The sequence below is a fragment of the Drosophila novamexicana genome, unplaced genomic scaffold (assembly GCF_003285875.2).
Source record: "Drosophila novamexicana strain 15010-1031.04,08,12 unplaced genomic scaffold, DnovRS2.1 tig00000008-arrow-pilon, whole genome shotgun sequence".
In the NCBI taxonomy this organism is placed as follows: domain Eukaryota; kingdom Metazoa; phylum Arthropoda; class Insecta; order Diptera; family Drosophilidae; genus Drosophila; species Drosophila novamexicana.
This window is the reverse complement of record NW_020824765.1, coordinates 3,737,630-3,755,229: the sequence shown is the minus strand read 5'-3', so window position 1 is coordinate 3,755,229 and position 17,600 is coordinate 3,737,630. Positions and strand designations below refer to the sequence as shown.

At 41.4% G+C, this 17,600-nt stretch overlaps 3 protein-coding genes across 4 annotated transcripts; 2 read left to right on the top strand and 1 right to left on the bottom strand.

Annotated features, from left to right (window-relative positions):
* Positions 1-55: 55 nt before the first annotated feature.
* Positions 56-15,409, bottom strand: LOC115769820 (myotubularin-related protein 14). Its single transcript, XM_030714824.1, has 6 exons — positions 14,787-15,409; positions 2,221-2,999; positions 1,520-2,158; positions 1,231-1,422; positions 789-1,166; positions 56-246 (listed from the first exon to the last, which is right to left on the bottom strand). Exons 1-6 carry the CDS (start codon positions 14,901-14,903, stop codon positions 111-113), a joined length of 2,241 nt encoding a protein of 746 aa, XP_030570684.1. The 5' UTR covers positions 14,904-15,409; the 3' UTR covers positions 56-110.
* LOC115769976 (glucose-induced degradation protein 8 homolog) lies at positions 9,003-11,171 on the top strand. Of its 2 annotated transcripts, none has more exons than XM_030715062.1 (3): positions 9,003-9,037; positions 10,339-10,476; positions 10,534-11,171. In XM_030715062.1, the coding sequence occupies exons 2-3, from the start codon at positions 10,371-10,373 to the stop codon at positions 11,061-11,063; spliced, it is 636 nt and encodes a 211-aa protein (XP_030570922.1). In that variant the 5' UTR covers positions 9,003-9,037; positions 10,339-10,370; the 3' UTR covers positions 11,064-11,171. The 2 variants fall into 2 exon arrangements, with proteins under 2 accessions (XP_030570922.1, XP_030571009.1); XM_030715149.1 differs by lacking the exon at positions 9,003-9,037 and adding an exon at positions 9,940-9,975.
* A 1,210-nt stretch (positions 15,410-16,619) lies between the features above and the next one.
* LOC115758715 (dynein light chain roadblock-type 2) lies at positions 16,620-17,160 on the top strand. The gene is made up of 3 exons (XM_030699468.1): positions 16,620-16,711; positions 16,766-16,844; positions 16,914-17,160. Exons 1-3 carry the CDS (start codon positions 16,709-16,711, stop codon positions 17,123-17,125), a joined length of 294 nt encoding a protein of 97 aa, XP_030555328.1. The 5' UTR covers positions 16,620-16,708; the 3' UTR covers positions 17,126-17,160.
* The last annotated feature ends 440 nt before the right edge of the window (positions 17,161-17,600 follow it).

Sequence of the window (17,600 nt, the reverse complement as noted above, 5' to 3'; positions counted from 1 at the left end):
AGACTAACTAACAAACAACAAAGCCACAATCCAGCAGTCAGTCGGTTGATGCGGATGTGGCATACTTTCATCGGGTGCACGCACGGTTCAGTTCCAGTGCCAGTCACACTCTAAAACAGCTGATCCGCCAGATTCCCAATGAACGTGGCCAGGTTCATTGAGGAGCCCTCCTTGAATTTCAGTCCAATCGTTTTCCCATACGCCTGTATGAATATGGCCCGAACCGCGTTCAACCGTTGCTTGCGTCTGCAAAATTCGGAAATGTAAGAGAATGTTTGTTGATGAGAATGCTCGGAATCAGTCTTGGATTGTTTTCAGATATAATAGATATAAGAATGGATTATCTTCCAATGTATTAAAACTTAAAATGCTTTTTTTATCGCAAGCCTGCCCCTCGTAATATGGGAACTACCGAGTTATCGTTGCTCCTATCTAAAAATCGATAATTATCGATTTCGGATTGGGCCAAAGATAATTTAAGCATATAATACTCCTCCCTTTCACTTATGGAATATATATAATTGTGTATATCAAAATATTATTAATAATTAGATGCAACTTCTTTTTATCCAGCTATTAAATTTAAAATATTAAAAATAGAATTCAATGGGAAGATAGGGAAAGAACGGGCTAGCTTAAATTCTAAGAAAACCCATTAAATTTAATTTAACCCATGGATAAAAAACATTACTCTGATTTCGCCTTGGACGTTTTTTTGCTGTGGCTCTATAAAATTCAAGTTCCTATACTCTATAGATAGACATTTTGATTCGACTCAGTGCACTTACAGATTGATGGATTGCTTGGAAGCGGCTGCGCTGGCGCTGCCCGCCTCCTTGGAGGAACCATTAATGAAACCGTGCGTGTTGCTGCTGCTGTTGCTGTTGCTATTGCTGTTGTTGCTGCTGCCGCTGGCGCTGGGATAGCCGCTGGGGTAGGCGCTGGGCGTGTTGGTGCTGCAGTGATAGCCATTGCCGCCGTTGCACATTGGAATGTTGTCTGTCTGCTGATGCTGTTGGGCCACAAAGCGCATCATGTAGCTGCCGTTCATCATGGAGTCTATGGAGCCGGTGTCGGTGACCACCTGCCAGCTGCCGTTCGACGAGGTTGACTCCTGGCGCTGGCGCGCATTCGAGCCGGGCACTGAAATGGGGCTGGTACGGGATCTGTGACCCAGAAGAACCAAGCATGTTAAATCCACTCAAAGTCAATTCAAATTGCTTCACTTACCGCTTTGGATTGGGCGATCGACTGGTGAGCGGATTGACGAGCGCTGGAGGTGCAGTTGCCGCCGTGGCTGCTGCTGCTGCTGATGTTGTTGTTGTTGTTGTGGCAAAGAAGTTATCTGTTATGGACATATCACAGTTGGAACAGTTTGAGTAGCTATCGTTGCTATCTTGATCGAAGGCCAAAATGTAGTCTCTGCAAGAGTAAAGCACAAGTTCGGGTAAGTCCCTAAATAGTTCTCATGTTCATGCCTAGACTAATTCTGTCTAGCATTTTATGCGGCTTCACTTACTCCTTGAGCGGCTCGTCGTCGCAGCAGTCGGACTTGATGACAATGACGCTGCTGCCGCTGCTGCTGGAGGTCTTGGTGCGCTTGCGGTGCTCCACAATGCTGAACTCCTCGTCGGTGATGAACTTGAGCACGTGAAAGCAGAAGAACATGATGTCCTCGCCGCGCTTAAGGCGATCGGGCAGCTGGTGGCCAAACAAGTACCAGTCGTAGGCTAGCGTAAAGTACGCCATTTGCAGTGCGTTGAGTGACTGGTGGATGAGGCCGTCGGCCCAGAGCGACAGCCGCACCAGGGAGACGAAGAGGGGCGTGCGGTCCCAGCCACTGATGCAGTGTATCAGCAGACCAGAGTTATCCTCCTGTATATACTTAAGCGTGGCGCGCAGATAGTTCTGTGTAATGGAGACCAAATCCCAGTCCCGATACTCCGGCCAGATGATGTCGATGTCGGCGGCGGGTCCCAGATTGGGTATGTTGATGTTGGCATCGTTGAACGACTGTTTCCAGTTGTAGTGCAGATTCTTGGCCATGTAGTTGTTGTCCCGGAACTTCTTGAAGAACTCACAGCCCGGATACGGCAGCGATAGCAGATTAAAGCTCTTGTAGTGCTTGTTAGGATCGGCCTTCTCCGACGAGGAGACGCTGTAAAAGTGCATTTGTGAGTAGCCCGAGAAGATTGTCAATATATTCAATTGCGGACTTACGCCATGAAGTATTTGATTTTGCGATTCTCCACCATGAGATCCACAATCGTGGACACGTTCAGCGTGTGCAGCAGCTGGATGTCGCTCTTGATGACCTCGTCGTAGCTGAACTGCGACTGCGCCTGGTCGTTAATGTGGTTGATCAGCGACTCGTCCGTGGTGTCCGACTCGTTCTCCTCGCCATTGGGCGCGGCATAGTTGGTGCCGCTGAGGCAATCGTATGCATAGTCCACCACCTTTCGGCCGTACGTCTCCGGCATCACGGAGAGCGTGGCCGAGCGGCAAATGTATTTGCCCCGATACATTATGACGGGCACGGCGAAGCGCTGCCTGCAGCGCGCATACTTCGCCATCGTCACCAGCTCCCGCATGCGCTGTATATCATACTGATCCTCGTAGATGGTGTTCTGCTGCGGCTGCTGGTGCGACTGCGGCACCGACTGCTGCGGATGTTGCGTCTGCAGCGGATTGGCAAAGGTCACAAAGGCTTGGATGCCGATGCCAGCTGTGCTTCCGTTGCTGCAGTTGCTGCCAACGCTGCTGTTCAGCGGCGTCGCTGTCGCCGTTGTGCCCGATGAGCCTCCTCCTCCGCCTAATCCTCCTGCTACGCCCAACCCGTTGCTGGGTATAAGCGTCTTGGCCATGTGCCCATGCTCGTATTCCGGTATGAGTATGCGTCCAGGATACCTCGGACTCAGCAGCCCGTTCGTATTGTCCAGCTCAATGAGGCTGTAGTCGAGCTTGAACAGAAATTCGCATTTTTTTGAGATGCCATACTCCTGTGACGAAAATAAGAAAAGGCGGATATTTACATTAATACATTTATAGATCCATTATATATATATACTAGAGGGTGTAGCCCAGACTTGCCCCTGACAAGGCATACCCTGGAATTGGCCTGATGGTTCTCCCTAAGCTCACACATACATTAGATACTCAGTAGCTTTTGCTGTCCCCATCAAATTGGGAATAAATCTGACTAGAGACCCGAAATTTCCTCATGAAGTCCCCATATACGTAGCTTCAATACAGATTCCGACTCTTTTGAATACAAGGTATTATAGAAGACTCTTGTTGTTTTTGAAATAGTTGACACTAGCTTTCTCCGTAGTATTATACATTTTGTAATCTCTTTTCAAATTGCAGCAATAAAATAATTTCCTTGTTTTGGTTTTGGCATGGTATTGAATCTCCCCTTGACGGTTCACATTCATGATAACCTTTCGCTGCATCCACAACATTTACTTTGATCTTTAAATAAAGTCTCGCCTATAGACATTTTGAATATTGTTTAAATGAGACGAATAATTTGGAATCCCATTGAACAGCTGCGTGGCACGCGTTTCAAATTAAACATACGATAATCCCCAGAGTCTCGGACCCCGCTGGGGGTTATCGTCCATATAAAGAGTCGAGTAACCGTGAAATTCTGAATTCCTGTTTTCAATTTCAATTAGCAAATTCCACAAATATATTAAAGCTATAAATTACAATATAAAGAGTTAAAGGCGTCTATCCCAATTTAAAGTATAATGCAAATTGGGTAGAGAATAGATTCACAAGTAATATTCAAATTTCGCAGGTATTTTAAAGTTACCTAACTTAGCTTTTTGATAGTATATCAAAACCTTCCTGGCTAATAAAATGTCTAACCTAGCTATAAATGGGATTACATAACTGGGATTACATCTGGGAAGAACCTAAACGTTGTTTATACCTTAAGAATAGATCGTAAACATTCTATCGAAAGCGGAGCTGCCGGCCTGCCATCTGTCCCAGACAACGGATGGCTTATCAAAAGGAACGATAGCTACCAAACCTTGGCAGAAATGGAAGCCGTGTTGTCTGAACAGGTTTTTAGCACAACAAAAGCGAGCGATAAACATAGCAAAGCGAAATGCGAATAAATAGAAACGTTAAAGTAAACTGCGCAAAAAGGCTAAGCGAAATAGCGAACCACATACCAAAACAAACGTGGCAAAAAAGACAAACACACCCACACACAAATGCGTTCATATACACATGAAGCGCACACATGTGCAGGCAAGAGAAAACTATGCGGAGCGAAACAAACGAGCAAAACAACTAAAACGCAATTACCGCTGTGCGCTTGCTAGTGTGTGCGTGGGGTGAGAGTTTATGGTGGGCGGGTGAGTGTATTCAGGTTGTGGTGAGAAAGTTTTTGACGAAAGGCGGCAAACGACTAAAAGGGGTTTTGAGTGGGCAGCGAAACGAACGATATAAGTAACGGTTCAGTTGACAGCTTGAGCAATAAACAGGGAAGCTGTAGAAGTGAAAATAAATATATTTACATATATGTATAAGACATTCGTGTAAACACAAGATATTTGAAATATCTACATATGCATGTGTAATTAGTAAATAGCTTGCAAAAGGGGTACAATAGTTTGTTGTTGTTTACATCAGCGAATTCATCGTCATTATCTTTAACAGCACCCCTCTCTCTCCCCCTCACACACACACACACACACGCACAAAGGCAGATGCGGCGCTGTAACCGCTGCTCTCCGACGCATGCACAAGTTTTAGCTGGCGTGAAAGAGACGGATGCAAAGAATGTCCATACTTTGTGCGTGTGTGTGTGTGTGTGTTTCGTTGAGAAACCAAAAATCTTGGCGTTTTTATCGGCAACTTGTTCGCTGTGTCGCCGCAAGTGTGAGCGAGACAGTGAACATGTAGCTGCTACATGTTGTAGTTGTAGTCGCGCTGCTGTTGTTACAAGCGCACACAAGGAGCCGATTGTCTTGCGTGTGCGTGTGTGTGTGTGTGTATTGAACTGCTTGCTTGTTGTTGCACTTTTGTACTTCTGTACTGTTGTACTGTTGTGCTGTTGTACTGCTGGCTGTTGTTGTTATTGTTGTTGTTGTTGTTGTTGCTGACGTGTAGTGCACATATTTATTTTCTTTGTAAGCGCGGCGCACACAGCATGCAGTTGACTGTGCTTTTTTCGCTGCGCGCCTGTTAATAAGGCGCTGTAAAACTTAAAAACAACAAACAGACGCGCGCGAAAGCAAAATAGTTTTGCAGACTTGTGTTGTTGTCGCTGTCGTTTTGCGATTACAGACACCGACACAGACACAGACAGACGCCAATGCAATAGTTTTGCTGCCGCTGGCGCTGCTAGCAGCGATCAGCATCAGCAGCAGCTGCTGCCCTGACCCAAAAAAACAAATTTAAGACGAAGGCTGTTGCTGCTAAGCAGCTTACATGGTCTCCTCCAACTGAATCTCGGTCTTCCTCTCGCTGTCTCCTTCTCGCTAGGCGCTTGGCTCAGCGCAATGCAGTTTTCTTGCAAACCCGGATTTTGAAGACTTTACCAGTACTGGGCAAGCAGAAACCGTCGCTGCAGCCGCAACAATAACACACAGCTGCACAGTTAGTTTACAGCTGCGCTTTCTGCAAACGAGCGGCCAATCAAGAAAAGAAACTAACACCAGCGACAGCAACACCGACGCCATGACACACCAAGACCAGGCCAACAGCAGCAGCAGCAGCAGCAGAAGCAGCAGCCACAGCAGAAAAGAAAATAAGAGAAAACGACAAACAGAAAATAAAAGACAGCACAACATGTAAATAAACGTTCGTCTGACATCGCTGGCATTTTGGCAAGGCTTATCACGGACATCACGCGAGTCCACATGTATACATACATATACATATGTATGTATGTATGTTTTAACATATTTATTCATGCATATTCATCGATCGCCCAACACGGAAAATTGCTTTTCTTGAATGAATTATTCAGGGCGAGCGACACTGGAAACAAGTTCACGTCAGGCCCGACACGGCTCGGGCCACTGACCACACCTCGAACATGCATTCTGTTAAGTTCCGTTTTTGTTGTTTACAGAAATGAGTTTTTGTTTTTGTTTCTGTTTTTTTTTTTTTTTTTGTGTTTTTACTGCGTTCAAAGACCCCAAGCGAACACGTTTTCGATAAATGCCCAGCTATCGACAGACAAGTAATCGGGCGCAACAGCTATTCAGTTTTTTTTTTTTTAGCCAACCTTTATCATGCCAACTATGTTAATGTGCAATAATAACCAGGTTTTGATATGCAGTTTGACAAGGTCATTCTGAATTTCCAACATATGTGTTTGATGGGCAACAACATTTGCATATCTCGACGGTTGGCAACTTTTTAAAGCTTCAACTTACAACAACAACAAAATACTCGTTTAGCCGGAAACTGTGCACAAAGTTTTCAGAGAGAGGGAGAGAGAGAGAGAGAGAGAGAGAGAGAGAGAGAGAGAGAGAGAGAGAGAGAGAGAGAGAGAGAGAGAGAGAGAGAGCGAGGCATGAGCTTTTAATTGCCTGACATCAATTGGAGGCCTTTGCAATCAGGAAGAGCTTTATTCCATCCGCCTGCCAAGCACACAGCACAGCATTTTCTTCAAGTTAAGTAACAGGGGCTTGCCTTCGATCACCAACTGTTTAACATGTTCGCCTGTCAAACAGTTCATCTAAAAGTCTCTTAGGGGTCAATGTTATCGATTCCATTGACGTGGCAAAGGACACATTAACATATAAGTAAATAAAAATGTATATGGGCGGAAAACTCACCAAACACTTTTTAAAACTTATTCGCGGAACTAGTTCCAAAGCAAGATGATGGACTATATGCACAACGCGGTTGTCTCGCATGCATGCCTGACCAACTTGCACCCACAACTTTTTGCATCGTGCCACAATCTGTTGCCACGCAACAATCGCTGCCATATGCAGCCGCCATTTCAATTATTATCGATTTTATCTGCTCGTCAGCAGGCAATCATAAAGTGGCAGCAGGCTGCAGCAGCAGCAGGAGCATCCGGAGCAGCAGCAGGAGCCGCCCCTAATCAGGATATGTACGTGTGTGTCCTTTGCGCACATCATGCGAACCTAGTTTTGACGTTGCCTGGTTCGAATATCATAATGCCGTGTGGCGAATCCGACGACAGACGTCGCCAGCTCCTGGAATTGGCAGACGCATTGGAACTTCAATTGCGCTGCGCTGGCATCTAATCGAAACGCACTCGCTGCGTCTCCCGAGGCCACTCTCCCGGACATGCGCCCGGGCAGCAGCTGCGGTCCCGCCCGCGGTTTCTATATGCATCCGTTCACGTATTCTGCGCACCTGTGCCAAGTGTCTGTGGTTCGTCCCACGCTAAAACGCCAAACAGCTGCCAGCCAAATGCAGAACAAAAGCAACAACCAGCTAAGTAAATCCAAGGACAGGGAATGTGCAGCGCTTCAACTGTTCAAGTTCGACGCGCAACAGGCAAACATAAACACAAGGTGCCCAGCGTGTCGTCTTTCGCACAGTGGACACAGGTATATTCTATAAGTGTTTGGTTCTCTAAGAACTCTACGACAAAAGGAACCAGGACTTTCAATATTGTTCTTCTTATAAACGGAACTAGTTACTTAAAGATCAGCTCAATCTTAACCCTGAACTCCAAGCATTTTCATTTTAATTCAACTTTGACCTTGTCTTAAGAGCATACTATACTCCTGAGTTATTTCGACTAATCTATATTTAATTAGAGTTTTTATATAAGCAAAATGCAAAAAATATGCTCTAGTTTTTTAATTTTTGTTTTTGCTTTCATTCAGGTGTTTTAAAAATAAATGAATCATTAAAAATTCCATTTTAAATTACATGTGAGTAATAATTTAAATATAATTAACTTTAAATCATCAACTCTGATGACATGGAACTTATTGAGTTTGATCGTCACCAGAAATATGTTTTCGTTCATATGAATCCGGTTCCGGTTTAATTTGTGTTTTTGGACTTGCGAACTTGAAGTTCGTATTAAAATGAACTAAATGAAAATTGAATATATCCAAAGTATACTCCGATTACCGATTTTGAACCTTGCCCATTCAGCCCCAGCCTCGTCTCGAGGTAACATTTTTATATTTATCAATATCAATATCCCAGCTAATTTTTCGAGCATTTTTTTGGGTGATTTGCTCCACTGTGCGCCGTCATTTGCTGCAACAGCCACGGCGCTGGAATTAGCCGCAGCTGGTCGGCATCTTTGATTTATGCGCGCCTGTTTCCCGTATTCGGAAGCGCCCACACAACTATGCGATACAGTGGACAGAAGAGTCAAGCGACGAACAACGCGGCACCCACACAGGCGCTGCCAGACGGCACAGGCGCACAGGAAAGAGCGCAGCAGTGCAGAGCGGCTGCAGCCGGAGCCAGATAGATGGCGTTGGCGTCCTGCGCAGTCGGCACCAATTGGAGACAGCTTCGGCATAGCCAGGCAACACTGTGCCGGCTGCATGCAACCCCCAAAATAAAGTGCAACTGCGTGGGCGTACAGAGTTTGTGCAGCCTGGAAGCGTTTTGGATACGAGCTGCTGCCAGGCGAGATACATAAAACACACGGAAGGAAACGCAGCTGCAGCTGCAGTCGCAGTCGCCGTCGCCGTCGCAGTAGCAATCGCATCCACAACCTGGCCTGGGCAGGCTGCAGCCAGGCCAATCGAATTTTGAGTGCGCAGAGTAAATGAAATAATTATTTGTTGCAAGTGCTGTGAAAAAAAATACATCTGCATGGAGCTCGTGCTGGAGGATCATCTATTCCTGGCCTCCCTCAGCCTGCTGGCCCTGGAATTCTATTGCCTGGTCCGTTTGCTGGTCATCATCTACCATATACTCGACTGCGTTCTGGCCACCATCAACACTTGGCTACACACCAATTAGCCAGACGACAGCAGCAGCAACTAGGCCACACAAATAGTATTATTAACAACAACAGCAGCAGCAGCAGCAGCAACAACAACAACAACAACAACAGGTGGGCTAATATATTGTAAAATCTTGTTGAAAGTGAAATATTTATACACTTATATATGTATATATAGTTGCATATTTATGTGTATGTTTGTTCTATTTTTATTTGCTGCCCCGAGCAGCAGTATATGATTTTTTTTGGCGCCCACACTTGCACACACACACACACACGCACACACTCGCACCTTGTTGCAGTTGTGCTCGGGCTATGCCAATGTCATTGGGCAAGGTTTGTTATAAATAAAACAAATGCAAACAAAACAAAAACATTATAAAAAGCAGCAGTCAAATTTGTTGCTCATTTTCATGATAAGTTCGTAAGCTAAATACGTAGGCACTTAGCCAGTACAGTGTTTCCTCCTTAGGGCGAAACAAACTGTTTCCAGACGAATTGAAATTGTTTAGCCCATTAAATCGAATGCAAATATTTCTATGCAAACAAATCTGTTTTAAATCTGTTTTTTTTATTGTGCCTCATGGCCCATAAAATCTAATGAAATTATTTACATGCTAACAAAGCGCTTTAAAAAACCAGGGCTGCAAATGCAAAAAAAATGCATTACTGGTTCGGTTTACGGTTCAAAACAAGTGGTTCACATTTGCTTACTTTGAGCCCTGGTTCGTCATATTTTCTTAAGTTTTCATGATTATTTCCTATCAAATAGTTCCAAAATAATCGTTGGCATTTCATTTAAATACTTTTTTTTTCTGATTTTCGTTTCGGTTCAGGCTATCGAGCAACCACTGTACTTGATTTTGCGCACTTTTTGCTTTTCGTGCAATTTTTTAATGTGCATTTGAAGTTCAGCTTTTAATCAGGTGTCGCCATGACAACAGATTAAACCTGATTATAAACAATTCTAGTGTTATTATTTGAATTTAATTGTATGAATAATATGTTTGACGGCAATAGTTCTATACCCTATAAACAATACATATGTGGTATGTTCGTTTATTTCGAAAATGTTTTCTTATGAATTTCTATTTCTATTTTACTTGAAACGAACATTTTTATTGCATTTAACATATTATTTTGATATATTGAAATGAAAAACTATTTTCCAATTTCTCAAAACGAATTTCAATGAATCAGCTAATGTAATAAATTTGATCTATAATGAATTAATTGAACCTGGATTCACAGATGTGGAAAATCATAAAATTAACTTTTCCTTATTGGCTTGGTTAAAGTTTAGAAAGTTTTTGGAAATAAGTGTTCTTTAAAATCCCTATACAAGTATCTAAATAATGAATTGCGATCATCTAAACTTTTGACACCTTTCCTTTAAAAATGTCATTGTTTAGCGATCTCCTACGGAAGTGCATAATTGTCTGAGATGGCGGCGGGCAGCAATCAGAGAACTGGTTGGTCGCATCGCATGAAGAGCTTTCAGTCCAAGCAGGCGGACATAAATCGTTTGATAATGAAATATCTGGTGGCAGGTGCGTATTAAATGATATCCTGTGAACATTTCAACAAAGTTAATTGTCCACTGACAGAGGGCTATTTGGATGTGGCGCAGGGATTCGAGGCGGTGGCCAGGCTGGAATCGGGCGCGCAGGCGGATCCCGTCGAGTATCAGGAGCGCATACGGCAGGCGGTGCGAACGGCCCAGGTGCAGTACGCCATTGACATGGCCAAGAGGCTGTACCCCAAGTTGTTCGAGAGCGAGAACTACATGTACTTCCACATGCAGCAGCTGCGCCTCATCGAGCTGATTCGGGAACGGAATCTGGAGCGCAGCTCCGGCAGCGGCGTCTCCCTTGAAACGGAACGATCCGCGGAGAGCTCGCTTGGAAACGATCTCCTGCAGCACAGCTGCAGGCAGCGGGTGAGCCACGAGCTGGAATCGACCCTGCTCAAGTACGAGCAGACGGCGAGCATGGAACCCAAAATGATGTTCCTCGTCAAGCTGATACTCTGGGCACAGAGCACGCTCGACAAAGATGGCTGTGCCGGCCGCTGTCAGCTGGATCTCGATGCCGCCGACTTTGAAGTGGAGCTGAAGCGCGCTTTGCAAAACGATTAGAATGCCGCTCAGCATGCTCAAAGGGCGAATCCGGTGTCTACTGCTACTATACAGATCTATAAATCTATATTTATATATGTGTATAAATACAATTTTTTTTTTTTTAGATGTGCTTAAATACAATGTTCAAATATCTTGATGTGCAACAGCTACACTTGCTTTTATTCAGCTCTGCTTCAGATCAAGGAAATCTCCATTTATATAATCTCTATAATAACTGAATTGCGATCAACTCACAGACAAAACAGTAAGAGCTAGGCAATTGAAATTATTACCGACGATGATTCCACTCTCAAGTGTGAAAAAATAGTGGAAAACGATTGCTGAAACTTATTTGTTTCGGCCTCAAAAATATTTTCAAAGTTATTTTAGGAGAATTTATTAGTAAAAAGTGAATGGAAAATAACTTGTTGAATGCCTGTTTCAGCGTTTTGATATTTCCACCTGCAGCAGTGGAAGACTGGCGATTCGCAAATGAAAGTTTTGTGATTTTCTCCGATCGACTTTTAACTAATTTGAAAATTGAAAATTTTGTCTAATTATCTTCAAAATTATTTACATAAGTCTAGATGAAAACTTTATACATTTAGAAATTCCACCCACATGTGAGGAAATTTGGTGGAAAATCGGTTATTCAACCGATCGGCCTCAAACTTATCTCCAAATAATCTTTGCGTAAATTCATTTGGCACGTGTTTCACACTCTACGAACAGTCCACCCCTCCCGTCAAAAAAATGCAGGTCAAAGGTTGAATTATTTTATTTTTGGTTTAATGCTTCACGCGACTAAAATGAGTTGAAAAATGTTGATCCAACTTGAATCTAACTAGAGATAGCATGAATATATTCTAAATTTCCACAAGCGGGAAAAAGATAAAAAAAGTGATATCTAAAATTTGAAGCACAAAACCACAATGTCAGAGAATTTCCGCTAGTCAAAAAAAAATAGTTCAAACTGGGTAAATGATTGGTGTTCAACGCAGAGTTTAACCGCAAGAACTAAAATTATTACTAAGTATCGTAAAATCCTGCAAATGTGAACTCATTTGTAAAACCGTCCATTAATATATTCTCTTTCTTCCCAGCTATAAAAGTTCATGTTTGTGTTTAAAGAAGTGTTTTGTATTATTCAAAACGAGTATATTCCGAGTCGACATGTCTTGTAAAAAGAAGTCCCTGATCGCTGGCTTTTAAAATTGTCATTTCCCACATTGTTCACATATCTCGTGTTCCTTCTGTAATAACTCCTGGCAGGATCGCATTGTGACAAAGTGTCACAATGTATTAACGGATTGTTATACCCTTTGATTTATGATAATGGTAGGGTAGATATGCTACACTTCATTAATCTGTGTTAAGATTAGTATTTACATTCGCTTATGTAATTGCCCGGAATGAAACTTTGCCCCGATGCACAGATCTGGCTCGTTGTGGCGCCTGTTCAAAATAATCTGAAACGCAAATTGCTTGGTCACGTGCCAGCATCAAAGCTATAAATAATCTTTCCCCAATAACAAAACAAAAAAAAACATTAAAATAAGAAACTAAAAAAAAAAAAACAGCAACAGCAGTTAAGTAAATAACTTTGAACAAAGAAAAAGGTTGAGCAATAGAAACCCATAAAAAAAAAAACAAAAACAAACCCGCACTTATCGAGGTGCAGTTCAAAGATAAGAAACTCGGTTAGTATACTAAGTTACAGTATTCATGCGGGTCTAATCACTTTCTAAGGTCCCTTGACTGATTGGACGAGTTCATATAAAGCAAGCGAGATTAAGTCAACCTTTAAATCTAAGGGGCGTAACCCCATAATTTTACTATAAACAAGCATACATTGCCAGTTTGAAGTAACTCGAACAAGAAGTTATATAAAAGCCTTAAGCTAAACTTTTATCAATTGAAAACAATAAATTTATAAGCAAAAGGCAATTGATTTGCCTTCTTCTATAAAAAAGGAAGAGTAGGTAAAAAGACAAACGAGTTTATAAAATGTGCTTTGTTTCAACAGTTAATCGGAAACAAATTCGCTCAAACTCACGGAGCTCACGTACAGATCGTACGTGTTTAAGTGATTTTATCGAAAAGAATGAAATTTCATGTCACAGCAACCGAACAATATTCAAATATGGTCTATGTATAAAAAGTGGCGTAGGACCGAAAAGTATTCAAGTTTCATGTGATTCACGAAATGATTAAGTTACGCCACGCCAAAGAAAATACTCTTACAAAACATAGTTTTTCAATAGAGCTATATAGTAGTAAGAAGATCTTGAGATTATTCAAGTTTACCAATAATTTTAATGTCAAGAATGGATATCCTTTGTATCTGAGATGTTCTATTTGCATTTCTTGACATAATAATAATATTCTCTAAACAAAAGTAAATCAAGCACGAACCCATTTGATCGATCATATTCGACGGACAATGACAACCAGTTCCTTGCTAGAAATCGTGGGAAGAGCATTCAGTATTTTATTTGTTTTGCACTTGTCATTGTTGTGCTTTGACAATGTTGCCAGATAGTGAAAAGCCTGCGCTCGACGCTGATAACAGCAAATGTTTGATAAACGAATAGATAATATACACAACATTCCCGAGTTTAGAAACTGCAACAATGCAACAGGCAGGGGCAAACATTATTTAAAAGTGCATTTGGCTTCTATTCATTTCAATTGATTGCAAAGCATTCGCGTTTATCAGCTGCAGCTGCACTGCATGAGGGGGGCGCGGGCTGTTACGTGCCAAGTTTTGTAATACGCGGGCCATACACGTATGTCCCCGACGAAGGTATTTGTTGTTTCACTGTTGCCAACTGTTTGCGGTTTTCATTTACATATACAAATACATGCACTCTTTCTTTTGCACACACACACACACACACACACTCATGCACACGCACAGATGCTCCCATACAAAACCATTTGATGTTATTGTTGCCGGCTAACGCTAAGCGGCCTGTTAACATTGACAGTATGCTAACAGAAAATGTTCAAGATGCAACAGCGATGGCAAAACGAGCAAATCAAACTAAATTGTATAGCCTTTTCTTTCTTAAAAAGGCGCTTATTTGATCAATATCAGACATACATTTATATCGATATATGTAGCACACTGTTTTCTAGTTATTTATATTAAGTCAATAGGTCGAAAATAATCTGATATGGTTTAGTGGACACGCTTTGTTGTCCACTTTCCAGCCCCAAATAAATACATATTGAAGACTATGCGTGACAGGGAGGCATTGGGCCTACTAAAGAAATTAGCCTAGTGCGTGTAAACAGTTTGTTGTAAAAGTCGTAAATGTTGTAGCTGCACTTCGACTAGTCACAAACATAACCGTAACATGAAACGAGGGCAGAAAGAAGAGAAAAGAAGAAGCAGAAAAGCAGGCGAGCATACATACATACATACATACATGTGCAAGTATTTGTTGTTGGGCGAATCTTAAGACGCGCCTATCGATTTCTTTTGATTGGAGTTGAAGAGGAGTTAGATGGTAAAGGGAAAAAGTTAATTTGGGACAGACTTCAGCATCGCTCTTTTGGGCGCGGCCACCTGATGGGAAGGGAAGCAATGGATGTGCCAGTTGCGCTGCCACCCAATCCAGTCTGCAGCCCTGTTACTGTCATTGGTAATGTTACAGCACGTGCACGTGCTTTAAGTGGATTTGTGTCACAGGCTTTTTCTGTTAGTGGAAGGCTGTTCAGGTGAACTGGACTTACCGTTGTGCCTTCCTCAAAGGCCACCGCCTCGAATGATTTTTTTTCGAAAATTTCTAATAGATCGTGTAAATCCTGCTGTGTCACGTTGACCATTTCGTTTAGCTTTATGTTGCTCATTTTTGCGGCGCTGCATTTACCGTACGTTTTGTGTGGGTGTCGCGTTCGTATGTAAATTCTATTTCTGCTACGCACACTTGAACACTGTTATTTTGCAAAGGCACACAGACGCACAGACTCACAGACACAGTGACACGAGTAAATGTGGCCGAATAGCGCTGGAACGATGGTTATTTATTAAATAACTTCTAGGTCGGCTTCTGCTTTGCCTATTTACGTATAGGACCGAATTATATTTTGTTGTTGTTTTGCTTTTATATCTGCTGCTGCTTAGCCGTTTTGCGTTCCGTTTTGAAGTTTGTTTTGTCAACGCCTTTTTAGGCTCAAGCGCGACGTCACCAACTCTTGCCGCGACGTCAGTATTGGCTTTCGCGTCACCGCACGCTCAACAAAAAACAACTTGCACACCTTTGAGTAAATTTGTACAAATTTGATTAATTAATTACGCGCTAGTTTTTTTGAGTTTACTTTAATTACGACGTAAATAGCACACGGACCGAACACAACAAAACTCTGCGTGCGTATGTGTGTTTGGCTTACCTCCCGTTCGGTTGTCTGCTAAATTAACATTTTATTAACATGTTATTAACAGCGCAACCAATTTTTTTTTTGAATAAATGATATTGCAATTCAATAAGAAACACATTTACTAACACTTTAATAATTACAATTTTCTTCTCTTGTCATAAAAAGAACAAACATGATTAATAACAGATCCATAGCAGAGCTAATGCAATGTCTCAACATGGCCACATGTCAAAATACTACTTGGGACACATTCGATACCAATTTCGATAATCTTGCAACAGTCTGTTAATGTACTGTTAACGCACGAATAAGTTTATGTTATCGCAAAAGTGGCGCAAAGTGGAGTCCGATACTCTATGCAAATTGAATATTTCAAAATTGCATCTGCACTGTTACCTAAGAATACCAATAAGAATATTTATTAATTTTGTTTTCTGAAATAACTGTAATTAACAAAACAAATATTAAATTTGTTTAATGGTTTCACGAAATTAACAGATTTTTCAGCCTAGACAATCAGATTTGTATACAAATATATTTATTTTTTATTATTTCGCTGCATTTTGAACAACAATTACAGTTATTTTAACGTCTGGCACTAACATAACTTCATGAGTTTTAGTTCGTACTCTTAGCATCAAGAATTCATCGGTGGGATCAATTTTCTCCATACCTCGCTCAAATCGTCCTCGTAGTTCTTGAAAATGGCCAACAAATTTGACAGAGGTGTCAAATTCCATTGTGCTTTTAACAGGAATTCCAAGCTCATTTATAATAATAATGTCGCGAATATTTTTCTTTTCCTGAATTTGTCTAAATGCTTCATCGACATATCGACGTGTTCGTGGTGGCTGTAGATACATAAGCAATACTTCGTAAATAGTTCAATTAATATAAAATAAGTTGTACTTTTTCTGGAGGACTTTTAAACATATTTCACTATATCATTCAATCACTTTCTCCCATACAATGTGTACATTCAAACATTGTTTTTTTTCTTCATGGTTGTCAAGACAGTTTCTAGAGGTAACGGCTGTTATATAGGTCTGCGGGTCAAATGCCAGTATCCAGTGTGACCAGTGCGTGCTTGTATTCTTTTAAAGGAATTGCTATACACTTTATTAAAAATACCACTCTATTAGTATTTTTATACGCTAAAAATAATACTTTTAGCTTACTGCCAGCTGGTCACACTGCGGTATCGAGCAAACAAAAGTTTATTTTCTTTCTAATGAAACATTAGTTTTGCAACAGATTAAGCTAAATTCAGAGTTAACATGGTAAGTAAAGTGTACAATATTTTCAAAATAATTTACATTCGATTTTATTGACAGTCGCAAGAAGTCGAAGAAACGTTGAAACGAATCCAAAGCCATAAAGGGGTCGTCGGAACGATTGTCGTCAACAATGAAGGTGGGTAAATACGCATGAATATATTCTGACCATTTGGGCTGCCTTAGTAACGCAGAGTTGGCTTATTAGGTATTCCAGTTAAGTCGACTCTCGACAACACGACGACCGTTCAATACGCGGGCCTGATGAGTCAACTAGCCGACAAAGCTCGCAGTGTGGTGCGCGATCTGGACCCATCCAACGATATGACATTCCTTCGAGTACGCTCCAAAAAACACGAAATCATGGTCGCTCCCGACAAGGATTTTATTCTAATTGTTATTCAAAATCCAACCGATTAAATGCTCATAGGCGAAATTAATTGCGAACATTGTGATATGTGGTTTTATTATCTGTCTCCCAAGGGTTGAAACGAAGAAATGTAAATACATAATTTTTTTTGAATTAATATCTTCATGTATAACTAAATTATTCGCATGTTGTGATCTCATAGGGAAGCATAACAGTTGTTTCTATAACACTTGCAATTTACTTTTAACAGCTGGCTGAAGAAGAAAGCAATATGTTAACATTACGTCAATAGAGCACAGCTGCTAAATTAAAAAGGTGACGATAGTTCTTATTTCTAAAAAATTAAAAGAGCCCATAAGAAATCGATTACTCTGATAATCATTTACTTATAAGAACTTATGTGTTTTCCATAATATTTAAGTGCTTAAGTTAATTTATAAACAAAATATAAGGGTTTCGTAAAACACTAGTGATTGATGATTCAGATTAATATCGATATTTTTAATCAATAAGCTTGAAGTCTTC

What these genes read in the sequence shown, in the direction of transcription:
- LOC115769976 (XM_030715062.1), top strand. Translation starts at nt 10,371, where the DNA reads ATGGCGGCGGGCAGCAATCAGAGAACTGGTTGGTCGCATCGCATGAAG. An exon ending in AATGAAATATCTGGTGGCAG is followed by an intron (nt 10,477 to 10,533) that starts GTGCGTATTAAA and finishes GTCCACTGACAG; the next exon opens with AGGGCTATTTGGATGTGGCG.
- LOC115769820 (XM_030714824.1), bottom strand. Translation starts at nt 14,903, where the DNA reads ATGAGCAACATAAAGCTAAACGAAATGGTCAACGTGACACAGCAGGAT. An exon ending in AAAATCAAATACTTCATGGC is followed by an intron (nt 2,159 to 2,220) that starts GTAAGTCCGCAA and finishes GCACTTTTACAG; the next exon opens with CGTCTCCTCGTCGGAGAAGG. An exon ending in TCCAAGCAATCCATCAATCT is followed by an intron (nt 247 to 788) that starts GTAAGTGCACTG and finishes CGAATTTTGCAG; the next exon opens with ACGCAAGCAACGGTTGAACG.
- LOC115758715 (XM_030699468.1), top strand. An exon ending in GATTGTCGTCAACAATGAAG is followed by an intron (nt 16,845 to 16,913) that starts GTGGGTAAATAC and finishes TTGGCTTATTAG; the next exon opens with GTATTCCAGTTAAGTCGACT.